Source organism: Lagopus leucura, unplaced genomic scaffold (assembly GCF_019238085.1).
Source record: "Lagopus leucura isolate 7727_CA_CO unplaced genomic scaffold, USGS_WTPT01 Super-Scaffold_100014, whole genome shotgun sequence".
Taxonomy (NCBI): domain Eukaryota; kingdom Metazoa; phylum Chordata; class Aves; order Galliformes; family Phasianidae; genus Lagopus; species Lagopus leucura.
The window spans coordinates 3,089,581-3,115,745 of record NW_024962268.1 but is presented as its reverse complement, the minus strand read 5'-3'; the positions used below and the strand labels follow the sequence as shown (position 1 = coordinate 3,115,745).

Sequence of the window (26,165 nt, the reverse complement as noted above, 5' to 3'; positions counted from 1 at the left end):
GATGTTATTGCTGGCCGTTGCCTGTCTTTTGGAAGATTGTAGTGAACAGGAGGGTTATCTGAGAACTGGAAGAAAGCCGGTGGCTTTACACCCTTCAAAAAGGGCAAGAGTGAAGGCCTAGAAAATTACAGATCAATTAGCCTTTTCCATATCTGGATAAGTGATGGAGCTGCTCATCCTGGATGCCATCTTCAGAGATGTGTGTGGACAAAAACGTGACGAGAAGAGTCCAAATGGATTCATCAAGGGGAAATCATGTTTGACCAATATGATATCTTCTATGATGTCATGACTGGCTGGGAGAGTGAAGGGACAGCAACGGATGTTGTCTGTTTTGACTTCAGGAAGAATTTTGGCACTATCTCCTATAACATGCTCCTGAGTAAGCTCATTAAGTGTGAGTTGGATGAGTGGACAGTGAGGTGCATTGAGACCTAACTGTCTGGCAGGGCGCAGAGGACTGTGATCAGCCCCCTGGAGCCTAGCTGCTGGTGTGTTAGCTAGCCACCTGGTCTGTTCTGTGTTCAGAATTGTTTAACTTAGTGTACGAATGGACGAAGTGCCTCCTTACCAAGGTTGCTGATAATATGAATCTCGAAAGTATTGCTGATACACCAGAAGGCTTTGCTGCTGTTCAGTGAGACCTGGACAGACCAAGGAACCTAATGAAGTTCAACTATAACTACTGCAGATCATGCACCTATAGAGGAACAACTGCATGCATCAGTACAGGTTGAGGATTGACATGCTGGGAAGAGCTTTAGGGATAACAACCTGATAGCTTGTTCTGGTGGAAAGTTAACCATGAATCAGCAGTGTGCCCAAATGGCCAAGGGGGCCAATAGTGTCTTAGGGTGTATTAGGAAGTGTGTTTCCAGAAGGTCAAGGAGAGAAGGTCAAGGATTGTCCCCTTCAAATCAGCACTGATGATGCCACACCTGGAATGCTGTATCCAGTTCTCCCCAGTAAAATAAGTTGGAACTATTGAGGAGAGTCCGATGGAGGGCTGCGAAGATGACTGGGGACAGGGCATCTCTTACAAGGAACTGGTCCTGTTCAGCCTGGAGAAGTCCGAGGAAATCTCATCAGTGTATACAAATCTAAGAGACTGAGTCAAGAAGATGAAGCCAGACTTGTCCTGTTGCTGGGCACCACTGGAAAAAAGGCTATAGGAGTAAACTGAAATATGAGATTCTCTGTCCGAATGTGATTGAAACTTCTTCAGTCTGAGGGCGGCAGAGCAGTGGAGCAGGTTGCCCAGAAAGATTGTGGAGTCTCCTTTAGAGACATTTAAAACACCTGGGAAGTCTTGTGCAACCTACAAGGTAGCCCAGCTTGAGCAGAGTTGATGGACTGGATGACATCCAGAGGTCTCTTCCAACTTCAATTATTTGGTGTGTAATTAAAAATAAATTAATCTTAGTCTCTTTAGCTGCTTTCTTGGGTATGGCAAGCTGCGGTGCAATTCCCCTGCTTTCATCAGATAGGGACTCTACATTCCCATCTCCAGGAGTCTGAGGCTAGCATGCTGTACTCTATGCCAACTCAACTGCACTGCTACAAAGCATGGCTTTTGTATTCAGGCCAGGTATCCTGTTTGGGTTTTGTCTCTTGTGAAATCCATTTAAGACTTTGCTCCAACCAGTTCCTGCCCAGCTTCTGGAACTTCCATAGTGCGCTGAGGTACATAATATGGGATTTAACAAAAAGATAGTTTATCAGTGCAAAAGCAGCAGTGGATATGTAATTCCTGCTCCTATATTTCCTTGTTCTGTAAAGCGATATGCGATTTTTTTCATTCTCTGATTCTAGAATGAAGCAGCCTTGTTTTTTGTCTGATTAATAACTCCTTAACATCTTGCTGTGTATAAGATTCCTTACAAGGTTATCTTAGCGATTTAAAATTAATTCTAAGTTAAGGTTCTTTCAGGTGATAGGGTTCTGATATTTTCCAATGGTTGATGCATGATAGTGATGGATATTGCAGGCATTTTGGACCTAATAGGTAACTGAGAAGCAACACATGCAGTTTTCTGCAGAGCACTCCATTCTGTAGTCTAATTCCCATCAGAAGTCATTGTTTTCTCATTAAGCAGTTGGAAATAGCATGGATCAGAGGTACGTTTACATAAAAACCACTACAGCTTGACTTAATACTACACAGTAATTGGATATTATTAATAGGGAAATAACTGAAAAAAATACTAAAAAGATGCATACTATAGGACTGTAGGATAGATGATTCTATACCAAATAATAAAAATTATTCTTTATTTGATCAGTCTTGCATTGGAACCTATTTGCTGAATGTGAAGAAAACTAGATTGACCAGGCTTGTTCCTGAGAACTGTAGGCTTCAAATTTAAAATGTGGTTTAACTGCCAAGGTAACACATACAGTGTATACTTGTCCTAGAGTTAAAAACATGGTTCTCGTATGAGAGGATTCTTTCAATGGGTTTAACTAAGCTGTCATTACAGATGCCTACTGTACTAACAGACTAATAATAAATTCTGCTCAGTGTGCTTCAACTATCATAAAAGCAGCAGGCCTCTACTTTAGTTTGAAAAGAAAAAATTCTAAATGTGTTTAGTAAATCTTTGAAAGGCAGCTGCCTCTTTGGAAGGCAGCTGTCCAAACCTGAGGTCTTAAATGAGATATTTGGATAGTGTCAAAGAATGTAAAAACACATAGTAGGCTCATTTTTCTTTTTTTGAAGCAGTATCCTTGCTAAGACTTTTCTGCGTGTGTAAATGTGCCAATAAGATTCTTACATCTACCATGTCAATGATGAGTCATTTTGGTGGCAAAACATAGGACAGCCAATGGTGTGTTCAGTACAACATTAAAAAAAAAATCATCTGTGCTTGCTTGCAATAATCTTATTCAACAGTTTATAAAAAAAATACTGCTAATTTAACAGTAAGTGGACATGGATTTTGGAATTCAGGAAGTAAAAGCATTGTTTCCTGTTGCAAATTTTGGCTGTTTCGAATTAAGCATGTTTTTAGATCTACCTGGATTTTGTTTTAGGAAAAAATAAGTTTCACAATGAAATAAATTCAAACTTGACACATCTCATGGTTTCAGTACATTTTGCACAAAATGTTAAACAGTGAGGTATAACACTAAGTTATTTACACTCTGAGAACTCCATCTAGAGTAACTAATAGGTTAAAAAATGTATTTGCAAAATTTGAGACTTCACTTAATTTGTTCTAAACGGTGGTTGTAATGTTTGCTCTCACAAAGCCAAATGCTTTCGAAAATAACTTGTGAAGACAACAGGACTCTGTTTACAATGATATCATGTCTGCGTAGCAGTGTTAGGTAATGGTAGGGGGAATGAAGAATATCCTATGGGAAGCCTGTGTGGGATCAGTAACTCCTTGTTGGAGCAGTGTTATGGACTGACTGCAGCCATGATGCCCTGTGCTGCTCAAGCAGAGGAGGTAGAAAAGGTTGGGGAAGGGAGCTCTTAGTTTGCTTTTAAACTGCTTTAATATGTTAGTAAGCGGCAATAAATTATGCTTATCTCCCTATGCTGTGTCTGATCTGTCTTATCCTATGAGTCTTCTCTCATTGTATTTCCTCCCCTTGTTCTTTTGAGGAGGAGGAATCGGACAGTGTGGTAGAGTTTTAACCATTCACTGCTGAGAAACAGGGACACGTTCAGCTTGCTGCAATTTTGTGTTACCTAAAACCCAACTGAACTAGTGCTCTTGTTAGACTAGTTAATTCAAGATAAGAAATCTCCATAGAATGTCAAATAAGGCATCAAAAGAACATTAGATAGGCATAACGTGATTCATTCTTGACAAATGCATGATATACCATCATAAAATAATTTATTGTATGATCAAAGATATGATAATGACTTTACAATAAAATAAAAACATTAACTGCTTTTTTTTTTTTTTTTTTATGCTTTTCTGGCAACTGCAATCAGATGCATTATTTCCCTCCTTTTTGTTTTATTTTCTTAAAAAAAGAAAAAGGCAGACTACAGCAGAAGAACCCTCTAGGACCTGTCTTAGAATTTACTGAAGGAGAACCTGTTGCAAAGTTACTAATAAATAAAATGAAATCATTGTGCTTTTATTGATCAACTTTGAGTTCAGAAAAAGAACAGATCACATATGGTTCAAAAGATTTGCTCTTGATGACAAGATTTCATTTTATTTTTATTAATAACTTTGTGACCTGGAAAAATAACTTTTTCTGTATCATCTGTTAGATTGTCATCTCTGCTGAGCTGTGGACAAACTTCCTTGCTTTCCCTTGTTTCCTGAAAATGCTTTGGTTGCCTTCTCTTGTATCTAGCACAGATCATGAGATATTATTCACCACTTGAGTCTTTTGCCTTTCTCTACTGTCTAGATGAGTTTTAGTCTCTTATAACTGGGTGAAGTCTTTTCTTTTTCTCTCCATGTTCTATATGTTTCTATCTATTTCATTGATATGTTTTATTTTAAAAGTCATTGTATTCTAAGCATAGTTTCCCTTCCTCCGTATGCTCTCAGCTGCATGCTCTCAGTGGTAAAGTGGTATAGCTCTTGGCCAGCCTACCTGACAAGACTGGAAGGATATAGCAAATTTTCATGTATTGCAAGAAGAAAAATCTGTACTGATACCAGTGTATGTCCTACTGCCTTTTCACAACCAAAATGAAGCAAGGATGAGAAGAGTGTTTTTATCACACATACAGGGAAGTAGTTGGTAAGTAGGAGTCACTGTATACCCCCCAGGAAATAAAGCAGGTTGGAGAACTTTAAATGCTTTCTCCAAATATCCCCCACCTCCCCAGCTGCCCCACGCAGTGTACGTACAATTGAGACTCAGGGCAGCAAAACACACTGGTGGCATGACACTGAACAGGAGCACTTGAAAACCTTCATGAAGTTTTTCAAAGGTGTGTTTAGCAGCCTTCAAGAGTCTGAGACAAAGGCAGCCTGCGTGTGGCAAGTGCTCCTTCTACAGCCAGCATTTAGGAAAAAAAAAAAAAACCCTAAATCTATTCCATGGAAAAAAGTGCTACAAAAAAATGGCCTCCAGCAGTCCTTAATGTCCTTTCTGTATGCCTCAGAGCTTTATTCTGAGGTAGCTGTACAGAATCCTACTGAAATAGAGGCACCAAATGACCCAGATCTTTCTGTATAAAGCAACCTGTACTAGCTCTTAAATTTCGAACGAGCAAGGGCAGTTTATATGAAGAAACGTTTACTTGGCTGCAGTTACTGAGGAAGTCTGAAGCCAGCTCTGGTCTCATGAGTCATAGCTGACTGCACTGCCACAGAATTCTTCCTGTTACAGCTCTCCGGTTTGAGGCCCTTAAAACAAATCACAAAGGCAGGTTTAAGTGTTTTTATAGATTTCATAACTTTCAAGAGCTCTCTTGGGCAGGGGATAATATTCGAATGAAGAAAGTTATGCTTACTAAATCATTTTTTTTTCACTGCTCTAAATGGTATTATTTTCTCTACAGAAGGAAGTTGGAACAGTTTATAATAAATCCAACTCAAGTCTGCGCATCACAACTATTAACTGAACTTATGCTGCTATTCTGATTGCAGAACTAAAAGCAAGTTGTTTTACAGTAATGAGTGGAGAACTGGGACGTTAGACAAAATACAGGTCTACAGTAAATGAGAATCACTGCTCTTTAGTTCTCTCAGATGGGAATGACACTAGTAGCACAAGTGTGATTCAGGTGCTAGACAACTTTATATGAGTGCAGCTGCTTCATAGTTGTTAAAGCAATGCTGTGTATTGCTGTCAGGATAACTGCAGTTTACAATACACAGGTGTTATGTACTTTAATACTATATACAAACCCAGTAAAGACAAATGCTGTGCTCACCTTCTTCAGAGCTACAAAGCTGTTTTATTGCTGAAACTTGGACACAGTTTTTGGGTTTTGTGATGGTAGTAATTTTTTTTCATGCAAGACTAAGAAATTAAAAATTAGCATAGTTCCATGTTGATTTTGCCCTTAGTTGAATGTGCAGACTTGTTCTTGTGCTGCATGTAATTCTTAATACTTCATGATATTCTTGAATTTCTAAATTCCAGTCTAATTTAAAAGACTGTTTCAAGACAGATTCCAGAGGAATTAATGATGACAATTTTCATATTCATCCAACTAGAACACATTGTGTTTCTGTTAATTAAATTATCGCTGCCCTAAGACTTCACAAATGAATGAACAGTATCCAGAGAAGAGTAATTTTATGTTAAAAGCAAGTACTATGTTCTGCATGTTTTAGTCTCTATTGTAATTGTTGCAAAATTGTAAGTAATGATTGCTTAAGATGAGGTGTTTTTTCTAAAGGAATGCCTTTTGTGTTATGCAGGTTTTACAAAATTGTCTTCAGGTAGGAAGCTTGAAAGGTCTGAATGACTGATCAATTAACTATTAAATGTTATCAGAGACCTTAGTGATAGATCTAAGCTAAAATATGAAACCTGTTTTTTTCCCTTTCTTTTAGAATAGCCTAAAGTAAGTGAACAGAACTTCTCATTCTTTCTTCATGTAGGAAGTTATCAGTCAAAAGTTTAATAGAAAACTGAGAAAATGAACAATCTTTTTCTGGTTCAAGTTATGTTTGTTTGTTTGTTTTTTTTTAATGGCTCTACTTTGTATGCTATTAAAAACACTGATTTTTCAGTGTTTAAAAATGTAACAATCCTCACATAAGTAAAATTCACTTAAGATTATTTTTTCCATGTAAATGGAATTTGAAATATTTTGAATACTGATTCGAATACTCTCAGCTGTGCTGAGCTGGAATCTGTATAGGGATAATCCACTGCAGGATCACTTCTCCTCCACTCAGGATATGAGTAGAATTGTTGCATTTTGTTTTTTACTTCCTCTGATGAGAAAATATGAAAATACTATGTTGAAACTCCGAAGCTGTAACTGCAAGCCTGAAGTATCTTGTAAATGTAGTTGTCTTGATCAGTAGCAACTTTATTACTTCTAATCATAGAATCATTTTGGTAGGGAAAGTTGAAATCAAGTCCAACTGTTAATAAAAGCGGATATGAACAATCAAGCCCTTGAAAATGAGATGCTAGCCAGACTGTCATAAATGATGCTTGTTGGTTCAGCGGGGCTGAATATACACTCTTTTTTCCAGTAGTGAAGTGTTACTTTTTCACAGTGCAAGGTACAGCTCATCTGCCAGTTTTTCGATTCAGGTGGAATTCAGGAATTCCTTCCTGCATCGTTCTGTGGCTTCTTAAAATTCTCCAGTTCCACAATATCTGAACTAGCATTCTCTTCATCGACAGAAAAGAGATCAGAGCAGCTGCCACATAACAAAATCTGTGTATCTCCCTATATGTTCCCATAGGTCATTCAGTGGGTTCCAGACCTACATGTATTCACTCAAATGGCAGAACCCCCTCTATTCTTCAATTTCCAGCTTGGTCCATGCATTGTCCTGGAATGGTGTGTATAGGATACAGTAATATAGTGGTGGACAGGCAGTATCAGAATACACTCAGCTTTGTCTGCAAGTGTTGTTAATTTTGAAACAAAGTCTAGATGAGCAGATGAGCAAGTGGAACTACTTGCAATAGAAGGATGCATAACACGTGACAGAGATGCATAATTGATAACTTAGGAAGTGGTGGACTGTTAACTTCAAGTTAAACACAGAGGGTCTAAGATCTTAAAGCTATAGAAATGTGTCACTGAGAACCTCAGAAAATAACTTGATGCAGTAGAAGAAGAGGAAGTTAGTGAAAGCAATGTAAAATAGCAGGTAGTAAAATCAAAGACTCTAACACCATTTTTGGTGGCTGTAGGCTCAGCATTAAGCAGCATGTATCAAAAATGAGAAATATTGCAGTTTGAGAGATGAAACTAAAACCAAGATGAATATTTTGACAGTGGGAACAAATTGGGAAAAAAAAGTATGAATGCTTTATATGCGTGCCTGTGTTGAGATGCTAACTAAAACCTAAGTTAAAGTAATGTAAAGAATTTGAGTTGTAGGGCTGAAAGAATTAATTTTAAAAGTACCCATGAAAACTGTACTTCAGCTTCCAAATGAAAATCAGCGCACGGAATTTGCAAAGGTTGGGATTATTCAGCTCAAGAAGAGCAAGTGAAAAATCTTAGCCAAATTTCAGGAAGTGCACATCTTAAAGTAATTTTTGCAAAGTTCTTCATCCTTAACAGATTCAAACTGCAAATGAACATTTTTCCCTTCCTACAACATTTTAAAAGACTGAAAATGCTGACTTATAAAAAGTTGTTGAATACAAGATAGTGAGATGAAAGGGCATACAATTTCAAATTTATATTCTGCCTGAGTAACTCTTAAAATTCTTAAAAAATCTCTCAGTTAATCAAAATGCATTTAATTGGTGAATGCTGTACTCGAAAAGAATTTTACCTGACAAGATAGGCCCAAAAACATTTTGCCCTATTAAACACTAAGGAGAAGTATTTAGTCAAGTTAGTATATTTCTGTCTGGAGTCGTCACTCACTTTTTAGAACAGCCTGAACAACTCTCTTCTAAATATTCTCCTTGTTGTATCCTGCCATGATGTTGTTTTCTCTTAACAAGTGTCATCCCTGTATTTTTCCTTTAGAAATTTCTTCCTTCCTTGAAGTTAGACTACATGCAGCAAAAATGTTACCTCTAGTTTGGAACAATCCTTGTCCCTTCTTGTTCTTTCTAAGAAGTAAGTTACTCACAATCTATGCTTATAATGACTTTCTAAATTACCGTGGTGGGTTGAACTTGGCTGGCTGCCAGACCCCCTGCCTGGCTGCTCTCTCACTCCCTCTGCTTGACAGCACGGACAGGGAAAATAAGATGAAAAGCTTGTGAATTGAGACAAAAAAAACAGGGGGACCACCTACCAGTTAACATAATGGGCAAAAAGGCTCAGGCAAAATAAATTCAAGCCGGTTAAAAACAGAGTTGGCTTGTAGAAAGCAGATAAAACAAAAATCCCCTTCCTCTATCTCTCCTTTCTTGATTTCGACTCTTTTCCCTTCTTAGCCAACTTTTCTGCTTCCTCTCAGCACTCCCAGTGGTGAGAATGGGAATGGTTGCTGCAGTCAGTTCATAACAGCATATTTCTACAAGTCCTTTATTTTTACACTTCTTCCTTGCCTTGCTGCGGGTCCATCTGACAGACTGCAGCTTCCTTCAAGACACACTTCACTACAGCAGTATGGGATCCTGCAAGGCCTGCTGTGTGGCTTTCTGCTCCACCGTCATTCTCCTCATGGGCTACAGGGAAATATCTGCAGTACTGTAATCTCTTCCAGTTGCTGCAGTAAAATCTCTGCCCTGTGTGTGAAGCACCTCCTCTTTCTCTGACCTTGATGTTCATATGGTTATTTCTCTGAGTTCCCTCACTCATCTCCCAGGTTCTCCTACACAGCTTGTTTGTTTGTTTCCTAAGTGTCCCTTCCTTTACGTGATTTCACTGCCACACCACCAGCTTAGCAGGTGGAGCCCATTGGGGCCATATGTGGAACCATGTGTGTCCAGAACAGGGTAGGCCCCAGTGCCTTCACGCAGAGACCTTTCTCAAATTTGCGCTCCCGGAGCACACTCAGCATCACTCATGGTTGAACCATGGCAGGGGCAAGGTCCCTTCTCTAGCAGCTGGGTCTGACTGTGATCTGATATGGAGCAGCTGTTGGGCTTTGCTCGCAGAGGCCAACCTTGCAGGCTCCCCACTACTGAAACCTTGACATGTAAGCCTAATACAAACCTTGACTTCGTTTGCAGATGGTCCTCTCTTTTAATTGCAGACGTTAAATTCAGTGTATGACCCGGGAGGATGGTGTTCAGTTTGTAATTCGACGTCAAGTAAAGCTCTTCCCCACCATGTCTTACTGGAAAAGTATATATATTTTTTCAAATGTATTTAGAGTTGCTGTGCAAAGAAAGAGAATACATAAACATGCCTTTGAAAAGGGCAAATAGGTAATGGTCTTAAATTACAGTAAAAGTTGTTCAGCTTAGAGGGAGAGGGAGAAACTTTCTGACGGGTTATACAGTGAAGTTGTGCATGGAAGTGCAGGCTTTTCACTTCTAAAAACTTTCTAGCCGGATAAGCCATGCTACTGCTCTTAACTCCTCCCAGATGGCCTCAAATGATCAATTAGATTACTCTAATGGGAGTAAAAACTTTGATAGCTAATTCCTGTATGTTTGCTTTTCAAACAGTTTCTGGGAAAGTCTTCCATTTCTTTAAATGCATAATACCCCAAAAGAGAGCCTGGTAGAAGAGTGTTTGGGAATAGGTTTATAAGCTTAAACTATTGATATGGCAGACTTGCTAATCTAAGACAGATAAACATATTTCCCATGTATTGTAATAATCATGTAAAAAGTGCATTCTGAAAAAAAAATGACCTTGGATGAGAAAATGTGATGTCCCTTGTGTGCTTTTGTTCTGTGGGTTCAGTAAAAACAGCATACGTAATTAGGTTTGAAAACTGCTTTAATTAAGTGATTAATAGAAGTTAGTTAATGCACCAATGTCAGTTTTGTCAGTAGCTGTTCTTTCTTTGGGAAGTAAAAATTTCTAGTTTGAACTTAGGTCCAGATTCTTGAACAAATATGAAGCTGAAAAAAAAAAAAAAAAAAAAAAAAGGAGCTTTCATGTACTCCTGTTAAACTCAGAGCTCCTTTTTGTTTGATTTTGATTATTGGTTTCTGCTGTATCTCTTATTATTCCTCCTGTAGACCTGAACTGGAAGGATTGTGTATTATATGTAAGTAGCTTTTAATTTTCAGATCCTTTGAAAATAATTCTGTCTGGCACTATGGACTCTTGTGTGAAACCAACAAATGAGATTGCTCTTTGGTTTTTGTTTGAGGAATGTTTCAGGACTGATGGACAGTGCCTTAACTGTCTGCAAGATAAGCATACTGTAATCTCTCTAGTTCATATGCTGCGAAGGATGTTGATTCTTGTAGCCTTGTTGTTGGGGTCAAGAATTTGTGAATCTTGTGGATCACATCACCTGCCTTAAGCTAAGAGCCTTTTTGCTTCCTGACATATTTTCATGTTTAGCAGAATTTTTTTTCATGTAGCAGAAAAAGTAAAGGTATTCAGCCATAACAATAAGACTTTATAAAGGGTAACTTCAAATAAAGGGAGAAGCTGTACTCTCTTGGGTGTTGGCTAGGGATTTATTTTGACAATGTCAGGTGCAAGGCAGATGAGATTATTTTGTCCCCCATTACATCTCATCTGTCTTCATTGTAAAGTTTAGGTGCACTGAATTAGTGGTATGGGAAAGGATTGAATGTTGCTTTTGATTATCTGATATTCTTGTCTTAGATGGCAAAAATAGCTGGAGGTTGAGGGTGTAGCAGCTTCCTTTTTTTTTCCTCTTCCATGTCATTTTGCTGTTGTCAGTTTTTATGGTTCTGTCTTAGTGGGTTTGCCTTCCATCTAAAATCAGTACTAACAGCAATAACTTGAATTCATCTCTTGCTCCGAAATTTTAAAATAACAGTAATAGTAGTGTACTTTGCTCTGTGTCCACTAGTTGCTAAAAAAACTGGTTTGGAAGTATGAAATGTTGGTCAGTATTTGTGTAGAATGCTTTTTGTGGTAACTTTTCTTTAATAAGTACATATTCAGCAGTTTGGCTTCTGTCTCCCGCTTTTCATTTCAGGTTCTTTTTCAGAAAACAGGCACTTTTCATTGTGGAAGTGTACATTAGTTTATTATTTGAGAGAGCTGCATAAAATGGCATTTAGAATCAAAGACAAGATTTGCTAATTACAATGTTTGATTGTCAGAATATTCTGTAAGATACTGTTGATCGCATTACTAATTCCAGCTTTTCTTGCACTCCTTTTTTCACAGCCCCATGACTTTGACGAATGCAGATTTGATATTAGTGTAAATGATAGTGTTTGGTATCTTCGAGCTCAGGACCCAGACCACAGACAACAGTGGGTAGATGCAATAGAACAACACAAGGTAAGTCTTATTTTCTTTCTCACGCGTTAGATCTGGTGGTCCTTGTGGAGAGTGATAACCTTCCATGATAGTGCTAAAACTGTATGTGACAGGCAACAGTTCCAACTTTGAAGTGAGTTAAATACACTCCAGTGGAATTTATTTACTTACCCTCCATAGGTAGTAGCTAACAACTGTGAACCTTCCTCTACCTAGAAAAAAGAAAAAACTTGCATCATATTTAAGTGGCTTTTTAATGGTTTTGTCCATTCTCTCTCATTACCAAATTGTTTGTTATCTGTCCTAGATGTTAAACTTCTTTGTCTTGGAGTCCATTCTTTTAGGTTATGATTCTGGTTTTATATGGTTCATATGTTTGTTGTTTTAGCTGCTTTTATTCAATCCAATTGCTGTTTCTTGTGTCCTTGTCTTCTAAGACCCTACTCATCATCAGTCATTTTAGTGTTCTTGTTCTATGCTTTGGAATTCCATTATTTTTTTTTTTTTACTTAAAGGGCTTGAAGGTCAGATATTTTTAAAGAACATAATGCACAAGGCATACACTCTGTACAAGATAAACACTGCCTCAGGTTTTTAAGTTTAACTACAATATCCAGTACAACACAACATCAATATCTGGGTTACACAAGTGCTACAGGAATATAAATTAAAATAGATACATAAGTAGGTACATAATTAATTTTACCTATATTTTACTTGTATTTTTACCTTGAGCTTCTCAAAGGAATGTATGTAATTGAGAACTTTCAACTTTTCTTGGGGAAGATTTAAAATAAGCAGTAAAAACTCTTAAATTTTAAGTGCTGTCCTTCAGCGAGTTGTCCTTTTATAGGTTGACATCTTGCTTTCACTTTGATACAGACAACATGAAAACAAACAAAATTAAGTTGCAAAACAAGGATTGCTTTCCTTAATCTTGTGAAAAAAATAATAGCTAATCTGTGGGTATGCTTATTACGAGAATGCTGCAGCGTGTTAATCTTGCAACACCTGAAGGAAATATCTCAAGAGGATGCTCCAAACAAGTTGTTGAATTACACATCCCTAGAGCTGACATTTCAGAAGCTGTTTTTATAAGCAGGGGAGTTTTTTCATACGTGTGGGTACACATTCATGAATGACTTAACAGATTATTTGGTTTGTTTTTCTTTTTTTTCATTGAGTTTTTTGTTGGTGGTGGTGGTGTTTGTATTTTCAACTTTCCTGCATATTCCTTTTTAGTCTAGACTGCTTGCTGCTCAAGGCAAATAGCATTTGTTGTCATTCTTATGTGAAGTGGGAGATATTATGGCACCTAACTTCTAAATAAATGATCAAACTATTTGATATATTAAAGCAATACATTATTTAAAAGTATTCTCTTGTAGTAGTATGCAAATAAATAACTTGATGAATGTAAGACAAAGCAAGGTAAAAGGTGATGCAGTCTTGTAACACTGGCTTAGACTCAGTAGTATGTCATCAAACCTCAGGAAGTCATGTTATTCTCATTTTCTTCTTGTGCAATATTATTTGTCTTTATGATACACATACAGCTTCATAGGGTGAATGTTGTAGGTGTGTTGTGTACATGCACCAGTTTTTTTTCAAACTGTTCCTACTAAAATACGTAAAATCTGAACACCAGAAGCCTTGGAAATGTCTTGTATATACGTAATAGGTGTTTGGTCCAGTTAAAACACACATCTAAATCTAGCTTTTAGTCTGCTAATGCTTATTGGAGAGCATATGTCTGAATTCTTGTTTCAATAAAATGTTTTCATGATTAAATGGTTAGTGCTCTATTTTCCTATAATGTGCATATATCTTTGTAGAGAAAGTATATACTTTGTAGGAAAAATGTAACGTTCACAACCTGGAAGCTTGTCCCATTTCCTTTTCAGTTTGAATGAGAAAGACTTCAATGATTGCTAGTTTCAATGAATTTCATCCATCCTTCAATTTTTCTTCAGTTGTTTTAGCAGGTTTCTATGAGAACACCTGATGGAGAATAGGAGATGAACTTTTATGAGGCAAAGTATTTCATTTTGCTGAAAAGTTTTATCTACTTACTCCTAAATTTTCTGAAGCAATTGTCCTGATCAGATTAATAAAACTCAAGCAAAAGTCCCTTTGAAAGCTGTTGTGAGCAAATAAAATTTGCTTTTGTTTGACAAATGTGTTCTAGAATTGATACATAATAATTTGAACAAAACTGAGAGAGGAAATTATTTCCTGCACTAAGCAATCATTTTTATTAACTTGAGTACTGTGCTTTTCTGTTTTTGAAGCTCTTTGTTGTTTGCTGTGTGAGTAGGTAGTTCTTGTAGGCTGCTTAAGCTGTTTGCTAACAAAAGTACGTTTGTGAGACTTACTGTAGCATTTCACAAGGTTGTTTATCTTTAGAGTATGAAAGAGACTGAAACTTGACTGTTTCATTGTGTTCTGAACAGAGAAAACACTGATTTACAGTGAACTTTGAATTTGTGTGTGAGTAGACTTAGAAAAACTTACTGCTTTGCAGCACCAATGAGTAGCTGGTAGCTGAGAAATGTAAAACATCTAATGTTCAAGCATAAAAAGTGCTAGAATTTGCTGCTGTTTGCTTTTATCAGTGTATTAGCCTTTTCTTGTACTGAAGCTCTTGAATGCAGATGAAATGTTTTAATTATAGCTTGTAAAGTGCTTATTAATTTCCTGGAACAGAAGGAAAGGGAAGTCTAAGAGAGCAGTTGGGCAAATGAGGAAAAAGTGGTTCACGTGTAACCATGAGTCCTTTCTGCTAATGTTTCGATAAATGCACAGAGCGGGTAAATTATCTGATTGTTGGGGTGTGTTTCATGAGGGAGCTTCTCTGTTTTCCTGAGAGGTTGTCACGTCTGAGATGGCTAATGACCTTTTCTTAGACAGATCTGATGTCAATGCATTTTGCCAAAGAACTCAAAAGCAGACTTGGTTTCCTTATTTCTCTGGGGGAAAAATATTAATGGTGGAAGAGCACCAAGGAATTGGTGTTTTTGAAAAGCTACCCTCTTCTTAAATAATGTATTCAAGGACTAATTCCCTCTCTACGTGGTGGTTTTAAAATGAAGTGTGGAACTTCTAACACTGTTGGCTGTATGATGTGAGAAAGTGAGAAAACATCTGGGTTTATGCATGGAGGATGTGGACCTCAGTTGACTGGAACTTCAAGAAAGCAAAATGAAAGCGTTCAATGTGATATAAATAAACAAGTAAGATTTCCTTCTTTATATACTCCTTCACATACTAACCTAATATTTTTGTTCTTTACACTCTGTTTTGGTTGAATTAAAATTTATCCTTATTAATTTGCATTACTTTCCCAAAGCATAAATAACAGCAGGGTAAATGAGAATTACAATTCAGAGCATAATCTGGATAAATTAACTCATTTTTAGCAAATTTGCTGAATTTCAGGACTTTTAAGTTAATGATGTTTTGTGACGTTCATCTAACCAGAGTTGAACAGTTGCTGAGGATTTGTTTAGAAGCGGGAAGAGAAGCCAGCAGGTAGAATTCTGAGGAGAAAGCAAGGGTTTTTGAAAGTTCAGTGTTAATACAAAGCAAAACTCCTAGTGACTAAAACCAGAGTACCTCTGTGTAATATGCCCCTGAAGCATCTTTAGTATAACCAAATAACCCATAAGGTATTCTTAAAAAGGAGTCCTCAAGCCATTCAAATTGTTCCAAATCTAAAAATGTACGCTAAAATCAGATTTCTTAAGTCCATAGTACAAAAAAAGTCTCTGTGTGAAGTGTGAAGAATACTGGGTAAAATACTGAGGTATATTAAAGTATTTCTTTAAATTAATCTCAGCCTTCTATGTAAGTAGTTTAAGTCTTATATTTTTGCCTAAATGTAAGAGTTTATACAAGACTAACTTCTTTCAAGCTCAGAGAAAATCTTAAGTTTCTCTTCTAACTTGATGATATGCACCTGAAATATCTCAATTTTCTATTTTTTGTAATTGAAATGTTTCAACTTCCAACTGAGGCTTAAGTGCATCTGCCTATCCCTTCAAATAAATAACCATTTCAGTAATTTCACATGAACAGTGCTTAAGTAAGACTTTTGCTTGAACACTGTATAAATATTTATCTATCACATTATTTGTTTGTTAGCCACACTAAAGAAGATTTGAAAAATGCTAGTGAAGATGTCTTTTTCGTGCTATTTTGTTGTATTAGTTGACAGCACAGCAAGAACTTCTTATGTTTATCTAGTCAGAAACTAACATCATGGAGTTCTATTTTTTGAAAATAGAGCTCAATGTATCAACAGGAAATAAACTGTAGAAAAGTTACTGTAACACACTGAATTTGTTCACAGGCTTTCAACAGTTGAGAGCTATGAAATTCTAAGGCAATCTTTCTCTTCCTTTTACACATTTCTAGTTCTATCCCAAGACTGAACTAATCTATGTGTAATGCCAGTAAAGACATGCAAATAAATCCAAATCCAAATGTGCTGCATATCTCAGTAATATAATTCAAAATTAATAGAAACGTACATACAGTGTAGGAATGCTGTAAAAGCGTTTTTATTCAGCATATTAACATAACAAACTTCTTAAAATCTGAAGTTAAACAAAATCAGACTTTTGCTACTAGTACATTAAATTTCATTTTGCCATTTGGCAGGTCTTTGTGCAGCTGCTAAAGTAAGTTGGCTGTGTATTTATGTGGGCTATATTTACATTTGTACAGAAACACTGTGCAAGTGATCTTCAGGTTTTTTGGCCTTTAAGCATATTTTGGTAAGCTTACTGAATTGCAGTAAAACCACTTCTAGCAAACAGTATTTCTTCTAATGTTGATCAGTGAATGCTAGTTAGAAATACATCCTAGATAATTATTTTTTAAATAAAATTGCCAAGAGTATTTTCAGAAATGACATATGATGGGAAGGAATGGAAATAGTCTGCCATTTCTCCATCTACTTCCTCTTCTGGAGTTCAGATGCTTCATTGATGTATGGTTTAAAAATAATTTGCTTTGTCAGCAATAACTGTTGAGATCTGAAGAAGAGGAAGAATGTGGATACCTTATCTGTTCATTTTTTGGCATTTCATCCTAATACAAGCCTGTCCCTTCTCCCTCCTTTAGATCAGCTCCCAAGTAAGACTGGTATAAACCAAAGCACCAGTGCAGATGGAAAAAGAGATAGCAAGTAAATATTGTGTAACTTTGTCTTCATTTCCCAAGTTCATGAAGAACACAGAAGGAAAGTGGTGATGAGAACCTTTTTTACTGATACTTGTGACCTAATATAGGGACAAATTTGCTCTCAAGTAGTTCCTGTGTCAACCACCACCGCCCTTTCAAATTGATTTGAGTTGCCGAGTTCTATTGATTTTTGTTTTGCAGCACATCAATAGAGTCCACATTTTTCATTTTGATGTTGACTGTTTGGATCTTACAGGATACCATATTAGTTTCTGTAACAGTTTTTACAGCTAGTTGTAGTACAGATTATTTGTCCATGAAATTGACCTTGCATATAAGAGGACTGTTTAAAAAGATTTTGAAGTAACTAATTCTAAAAGACATTATGAAAGAAGGTAAATGCTGGCATAAATGGAAAAGACAGGTGAGTTAAGTACATCATTATATCTTTTTATTGCTGCTAGAAATCAGGTTGTTTGTTTTGTGTTGTTGAAATATCCAGAGTTTATAACTGGAGCACAGGTCTTATAAGGAGCTGCTGAGGAAACTGGGATTATTTAGTCTGGAGATGAGGAGGCTCAGGAAGACCTTATTACTTTCTACAACTACCTGAAAAGAGGTATGATAAATGAAGGGGGGGTTAGCCTATTCTGCCAAGTAACTGTGATAGGATAAGATGTAATGGCCTTAAGTTGTATCAGGAGAGGGTCAGATTAGATATTAGAAAAAATTTATTCTCAGGAAGACTGGTGAGGTATTGGAACAAGCTGCCCAGGAAGGTGGTAGAGTCACTGTCCCTGTGTTGTTCAAGAAATATATTGGTATGGCTGGCACTGAGGGATCAATGGGCAGCATGTTAGTGATCAGCTGAAGTTGGACTAGATTATTTTAGAGATTTTTTCCAACCTTTATGATAATTCTTGTTGTGATTACTTGTAGTTTTCAGTTTGTGTAACAGATGTTTTGTGTTAGGGAATTTGTGATGATAAAATGGAACACCTAAGCTACAAATAATATAATAACAAGCTGGTGACAAGTATATAATATTTCTCAAATACTTATTTACTAGTGAGATTATTATAAGTAATCTCCCACTGGTCTCCCCCTATATAGTTGGTTAAATCTAGCTAAGCTTGGTAGGAGTTTTCTGAAATGGTAAAAGTGCAAGGATTGCTCCAGGATGAAGTCCTTCCCTCTTGCCATGTACTTTTGAGGCTCTGATTGGCAGCAGCAGTGGAACTTGCTTGAGAGGACACTTGAAAACTTGATTGTGTTAAGCTGTAAAAAGTTCAAATCTCTTTTTAACAGACTTAAACTTTTAGGCAGTTTGCTGCTGAACTGTAAGGATCTGTGCTGAAAGGTGTTGCCAAAGCATTGTTCGCTAATTTGAAACAAGAAAACTATGAATTGTTGCTCAGGCTTATACAGTAACTTAGATCTAGTCCTGCTGCAGTTCTGTCACAGTCATATATTGATATAAACCACGTAACTTATGTCCTTGTATGTTCACATTTGACACCTCCCTTCAAAATCAAATTTGTCAGAACACTCCCTAGTAAGTAAACAGAAAGTTAGGTCCAGTAATAATCTTCTGAACTCTGCAATAATAAGCTTATTTATTTTGGATTTTGGCCTGAATCTCAGGCTGAAGTGGGAAATGTCCAGCTGAAAGATGTTATTTCAACTGTGAGTAACTTTTAGCTTCTGAAGTTCATCAGCCCTTTAGCTGTAGATGTTGGCTTTTATGTTTTGTTCTTCAGTGATCCCTGACCAGTATGGTACCAGAAAAGAAAAAAACTGAAGAGAACTTCTTAAGGGTCTTAACATTAATTAATTAATTCCTCCCTTAAGAATTACTTTCATTTAATACTATTCAATACTGTGTGTGGTAGTAAGTTAGACTATTGGGTATTGTAACGCTGTGTGGTCATAGGATCACTAAGTTGTTTCTGCTGTTAGAAGGATTTCCTTCATGCATTCTCATCTGCTCTGAGTTGTTCTGTTTAAAAGAGGTCTTACAGTCATTCTGGAAGAGATTACTTCCATCATTTTTGCTCCGCTTAACATTTCTTGTCTTTTGCATTAGACTAAATAGCTCCCCTTTCCTCAGTCATTCTTTACGTGAACTTGTTTTACAGCTCTCTTCCTTGTATTAGTTTCGTCCAAACTCGGTTCTTACCTTTCTCTGAAGTACAGCACCAAAACTGGACTCATTGTTCTTAATGATGATCTTACAGATGTTGAACAGAATGTAGGATTATTCTGTGGGTCTTGTAGACTATACTGTTTTGCAACACCATGTTTTTTTCACTTAGTTAGTGGCTCACAGCCCCATTACTGTTTATCTTTAAATCTGTAGATTGTTAGTTGTGCTGTATTTGTGCAAGTAGAACCAAGAAATTGTACCATATAAATCTAACTGTTTTTCTTACAGTTTTTGCTGCTGTTCCATCACCTTATGTTTTTTGAAATACATTGTCTCTGATTTTGGTTTTATTCCAGAAACAAATATTTGTGCTGCTTGGGTACAGTTCTGCTTTTGAAGCAATGATTCTTGTTAATCTAATATTTTCTAGCAAATGGTGAGAATGGTGGCTGACTGAGTAATGAAAGACTACGTCACTTAGCAGTATCATGCTGAGTTTGTGTGCTATTCTTATGCGAGCTTCTTACCAGCAGCTGTGTACATGTATAAACTTAAGACTGTCTTAAATCTTTGTGTCCATTAGAGCTGTGATCACTGTTGGCCATATGTTCCTAATTAAAGTTTTCTCCTCCATCTTGTCTGAACATTAAGTAATAGTCTTTGTAATCTTAGTGGGCTCCTGAACTCTCCTTTGAATCTCCTGCCCTCAAACAGCAGTGAACTTAATTGAGAATTTATTAAACTGCACTTATTCCCTTTAATTAGCTAAACACATGAGTTGGCTGAAGATTCATGTGTAAAAAGGTTAGACTACAGCCAGATAACTTTGAACCAGGGTGTTCTGAAATGCCTGGAAAAGTATCTAAAGAGTGCTTGAAAATTACAGGCCAGAATGCACATTGGCAAAGCATTGCCTCATGAGTGCAATGTGAAGTGAAAGCAAACATTTCAAAAATACTAACATAATATCAAATAACAGTAAAAGCTGTAATGCTGCTGCTAAGGTGTTAAGATTGTCAGTCTATTTTTGTAATGTTATTTAATGTAAGGTGGTGTATATGATTAAAATAAGTGTGGTGCTCAGTCTAATGCCTAAGGTGACAAGAACTAGGGAAAGCTTGTGCACCAACCATGCAGCTGGCTGTGCAGTAAATAAACACTCTCATTCTGTAAACGAGAATTCTGCTGATAAGACAGATGTTATTGATTTATTTTGTAAAAACAGCTGTAGTAAGTAATATTGATGGGGCATACTTTCATTTCTTAGAAATCAGGGAAATGCCAGTGCATGTATCTAGCAGAATAGCACTACTCTTTCTCTGTGGCAGCAGCAGAACCTTTCTGTACAATCTCCCTGAAAATATTGTTCGTTGAGAGACCTGTGTCAAACTTCATTTTGGTCAAGTTCCCCCTTCAAATCAGGGCAGGTGTTTGTCTTTGTACTAGAACAGAAAGTAGAGACTGAAATGTGGAAGTAGTGAGTAAGAAACAGTTAAAGTTGGCACTTGCCAAATGCATCTACTTACTGTTTACTCAGAATCATTACTCATCAGCTTAAACAACACCATGTGTTAACAGTTTAATAGGAGTCCTAGATGCTCTATATGCTTCCTACCTACCAAATTCAGGTGGTTTTGTTGTGTTTTTTATTATTATTATTTCTAAAAAGACATTGCAAGGGATGTTTTCAGTGAGCAGGGAACTTTTCATTATATAAAGCTCATTAAGTTGATATTGACAGACCAGGATCACACCCTAGCCTGGGGTATAGGTGCTGCTCAGCCAGCCTCATGGGTGGCTGTTCCAGTAGCAGTGGGTATATATTTGTGAACATTCAGTAGAGGGAACTTCAAATCAGTTTGTCTGTGACTTTTTGGTTCTTTTGCCTCCCTCTTTCCCCTCTGGTCCTTCAAAAAATAAAAATAAAAATAAAAATTCTTTTTTTGTTGTTTCTTTTAGAAACAATGACAAGACTTGGCATCTTCTGCTTGTATAAGTTCATTGTCCACTTACCCTAATTGGAAGCTTTGAAATTAATTCTTCTGATATGTTTGACACTGTAGAAGAATAAAAAAAAAATCTGTCTGTGAGAATAGATAATGCTTCAAAGTATGCATTTGCTCCCTACAGTGTCATTTAGATGAATGGACTTTCTGCAGAGGAATCAGAATTCTGATATCTTGAACATAGCTATTCAAAGTGGGGGAAGAAGAGATGCTTTAAAATACTAGGAGCTAAATATTATTGTCAGATACATTGATAGATATGAATACAGGCTTAACAACATGTTGAGGCTTGGGCAGGAAGGAGAATGTAGAGGTGTCCATCCCTCCTTCTTGTGTCTCCATGATCTGAAATAACTTGGGAGGATTTGGTAATTACCTCGTGTTGCTGGTTTAAGAGGATGGCTGGTGCTGATAAGTTGATAGGCACTTGTCCTCATATACATTGTAACACTGAAAGTGAAACTTGTTGTAGGGAAACCATGCTTTTAGGGAAAGATGAGATGTATTAATACTTAGTAGAAATTACAAAAGTGTTTATTCAAAATTGAATCAAGTATACCCTTTCAAGGAGGGAAATCAATATTGCATATTTCTGACAGATTCCATTATTTTAGCACTGGTATCAGCAGGAGCTCTTAAGTGACAAGCAATGTTATTTGTATTCATGTTACAAAACTTGCAAAGTACATTTACTGCTAGTCATAGTCTATTTCCTGAAAGAAGACTTCAGTGGAAAGTGAATCAGCAGTTTCAGTTGACTACATAAGCATAAGCTGCAGTAAGCTTAAATGTTGTCAGTTGCAGACTGTTGAAACTTCCCTTTCAGAGAAGGAAAAAAAAATAGTTCTTGCCTTTCTTGCCACCCTTGGGTTTGTATTCCAACAGTAGCTGTAAGTTGCAGCTTTATTGATAAATGCTTGCAGTTGAAACTCCTTTAAGCTTGACTAAAGCTTTAATTCCAGACTCACACACTTGATTAATTATAAACAAAATAGATTGTTTCACTTCAACCAACCCAGTCTTTGCTTGTGTGTTCCAGTTATGTTTCATAACAGTCACTTTGGCTTTAGGAGTAGATACTGTAGTTCTCAGAAGAATACTTCCTTGTAGGGTGGAGACTTGGAAGTGTAACGGAACTTGCTCTGAGCAGAAGGTGGGACTAGACAAACCCTGTGACCTCTATTACTCTGATTCTGTGATAAATCCACATTCCTTACATAGCAGTTAAATCAATATTGTTCATGCTATATTTTCTACTTCACACTGAAAAGAATCGCCATTCCTATTTCAAAATGATTTTTTTTTTTTTTAATGAACAGCAAAATTTTACTGCCTCAAATTTGCAGATTTTTGGGTTTCTTAAATGGGGGATCTGGTTTAACCCTGTCTCCTTTAAGTTTTTTCCTTTTCATACACTGTTCTAAGATATAGCATATACTTATTCCCATTCTTGCTTATACCTACCCCCAAATATGCTGAACTGTGGTTAAGCTGGAAATAAAAATAAAATGTGTATCATATAGTGTGTGGTGTTCAGCAGGTTTAAGGAAACAGTAGGCAAACCTACCTGTTTGAAATGGAAAAAGAAAGTATGAAGGTAAACAACAGCAAATTAGATTACATTTACTGTAATCTAATCAAGCTACACATAGGACTTAGATAAATTAGATATAACTATACTTCAGAGACTTTTGTGGCTAGCAGTTGCTCTAATTCTTGAGGAGCAACCACCATGGCTTCTTCTCAGCTCATTCCCATGACTTGCGTCAGTAGCTGGCAATACCAGTCATACATTGCTTCTGTTTCTGGAATATCCACGTGAGTAGACAGGTGTTTCTCTGTGCACCTGGAGAAAACCTTGGTCCCTTATGTATTTGGGTTTGGTCACATGAAAAGAAAGTGCAGCGTGTGACCTGAGTCTGCAATTAGAAACAAACTTGTGTCAGCTGACTGAAAAGGCTTGCTGCCAGACATATTGATCTGCAGTGCTTCACTACAAAATGTTTGGGGAAAAGTTCTTCTTCTGTGATACGCAGGCAGTCTGCAAAGTTTTGTTCTACTGTCTTAGACTCTGGAGCTGAGCTGAGTTGAGCACTTTTGGACGACAGTACCATAGCTCCACTTTTCTGCCATTTCTCTGGCTAGTGCTTTTCTGTGCCTGAGCAGTCAAATATATATGTAGATCTGTGTGAAGATCCTGTGGCAGCATGCGTTCTGTCAATGCTGTGGAGAATGGACAAGGAACTGTAGTGCAGTTAAGGCACAAGTTCTTGCAGAAAGTGCTCTGATGGCTTAGAGCACGATGGTGCTGTAATGAAATGAGACAGTTAATCACTACAAGGAGGCTGAGTCATGACAAGCTACTAACTGCTCATTTTTATCAGCAATACGCTGTTCTCTAGCTGATGTTTTCTGTGGGCAGATTTTTATTTTGGTGTTCAGCACTATACTGGCATCTGTTCTGGTCTTATGCAAAGTTTTTTTTACCCCTCTGGAAGACAAGTAAAAAAAAAACGTGCATGCAGCCTAATGTGCAACCTAACAATGGCCAACAGTATTACACCCTTGAATTAAATGAGTCATAATGTTTACTTTTGAAGTCCTGAGCATTTTGGTAAATAAATCCTTTGGTCTTCTTTCTTCCTTGTGCATTAGAAGTAGCCTTTTGTTTCTCCAGCAAGTTCCCAAGTTTTTCTGCAAGGGCATGGTAGGTCTGCTTATTGTGGAGACCTGTGCTGTATTTGAAGTTGTGCTTCTTATTGTCTGCACAGAGGGAGTTGTCTTGCAGCAAGGAAAAACATTATCTTTTCACACAAATAGGTCACTGTAGTGTGTGGGGTGCTTTTGTATTGACAGATTAAGTTGTGTTTAGTATTTTTACTGATATGTGTACTGACATTGTGTGTAAAGTCTGATCACATTTTAAACTATCAAATACTAGAATTCTGAAACTTTCATTGCATAGAACAGCCTTACAAACATCCCTAAACCTGCTTAAGTTTGTCTTGTGGATAGAGTAAATGAGTTATTACAAATGAAGTATCCTTGTATCACTATTTCGTACCTTATTATGAGTTTGGAAGGGTTTAACCAGAAGTCTGTTTCTTTTGCTACTTTTCAAAGTTCATATACATACAGGGAAAACTAGTTTGGTGAGAGCCTACTTACTACATACCCTATTTGTGAACACAGCCTGTGCGTGTTATTACATAGTATATGAAGCTTATTCTCACAGTAAGCTGTGTTTGACAGCTGCAGACTAATGGCAGAGCAGCTGAATGTGAATCTCTTCTACTTGGTCATGAGTCCTTGAGGCAGAGCTGTACCATTTTCTGTACGTCATGTATTAAGTGACATACTAATTGTGAAGTTATTCTGAGCCTCTGTGCTTAAATAGATGAGCTTTTAAGAAATTTGTGTCTAAATGTGCCAGAGAGCTTAATTTTGTGCTGATAACTTTGGACGATCTTAACTGGAAGTAATCATGTTGTTTCATTGTTTTGAAATTAATAGAGAGACATCTTATAATTTCATTAATCTCCAAAATGTAATGTGTAACTTCTCGTGTATTGTCACTCTTCTAGCAATAGACGTCATTACTTCTTTTGTACTGAGAACTTTATGTAGCCGTGTGCTTGAAGTGTAATTATAAAGGCTAAAGGTAAAAGTGCTCTGTTTTTAATTGTCTGCCAAGAAAAGGAGGTTTGTATGCACAGGGACTGAAGCAGAAACAGGATAAGGGTTACTGTTGGACTTTGACCAATAGTAACCTTTAGATGTATCTGTTTGCTTTTCTTTAGTTCCCTCTAGTGGATACAAAGGATATCGACTTGGAGATTAACTGATGTGTTTTTCAAAAGTGTATCTTAAATAAGCTCAGTCTGAAATATTATGAGGTGGATAGGAATAGTTCGCCCAGTCTGCCTTGTTAAATGCAGAGTGTATATGTTATTTTGTAGTAGAAATACATACTCCCATGCTTCAGGTTGGTGATTCAATAGCTTTTGGAGACGAGTTTTTATCCTTGTAGATATTCAGACATGTGCCTTACCTGAAACTTAATCATACAGAGACCTTAGCACAATCTAAATTTTTTTACCATAGTATTTTGAGCCTTCAAAAACAGTTGAGAGCTGCACTATGTGAATGTTTTGCTCTTCTGTGTCTGAGGTTAGTTTAGGTGTTATGTCTAACTACTTGAAGAGCTAAGATGAATTATCACTTCAGCATTCTGCATTTGTTATGTCAGACTTGCTTTTGGCCTATAGGCTAATATCAGAATGGCAGAATCAAGAAATGCTAGTCCCTGTAAACCTATTCATCTTTATCTTCTTGAACTGTCATTACGTCTATTGTGTACTGATAAAAATCAGTCAGTACATAAATCCTTTAATTTGCTTTCTTCTTGGTGCACTAGAAGCAGCCTTTTGTAAGCTTAGGATCTTAAAATATTACAAATGTTTCTTACAAACTCTTCATGTTATGTAGAACTATTCTTTTTTTAGTATAGTTAGTCTTTCAGAACTTTATCATTGCTACTTTCCAGCTGGTGTGTTGGTCTTCTGAAAATAAATAAATATCATCTGACAGTTTTTGCCTAGTTAGTTTAGACTTAAAAATTCTTATTCTGGGAAATTGATTCTGTGTAAAATGGTAATGGTAGGAAATGCTAGGACTCTGTGTGAATAAAGAAATTTTAGTGCAGACTGGGCTTTGTTTCTAAATAACCATTATTTTGATACAAATAGGTTGCCTTTATACAGCTTCAGCCCTGGCCAATTTCAGGAATCTGAAATTTTGTCAGGAACATGAGGAAAAGATGCTGTCCCAAGAAGTCTTTAAGTTTGTATAAACTTTATGCAAGTCT

At 36.8% G+C, this 26,165-nt stretch overlaps 1 protein-coding gene across 2 annotated transcripts in view; it reads left to right on the top strand.

Annotated features, from left to right (window-relative positions):
• Positions 1-26,165, top strand: part of CERT1 (ceramide transporter 1) — a 72,765-nt gene that overhangs the window by 12,716 nt on the left and 33,884 nt on the right. For both annotated transcript variants that reach the window (XM_042875143.1, XM_042875144.1), the window contains exon 3: positions 11,864-11,980. In XM_042875143.1, the coding sequence (XP_042731077.1) occupies positions 11,864-11,980 (117 nt within the window). The remainder of the gene's footprint in view (positions 1-11,863; positions 11,981-26,165) is intronic.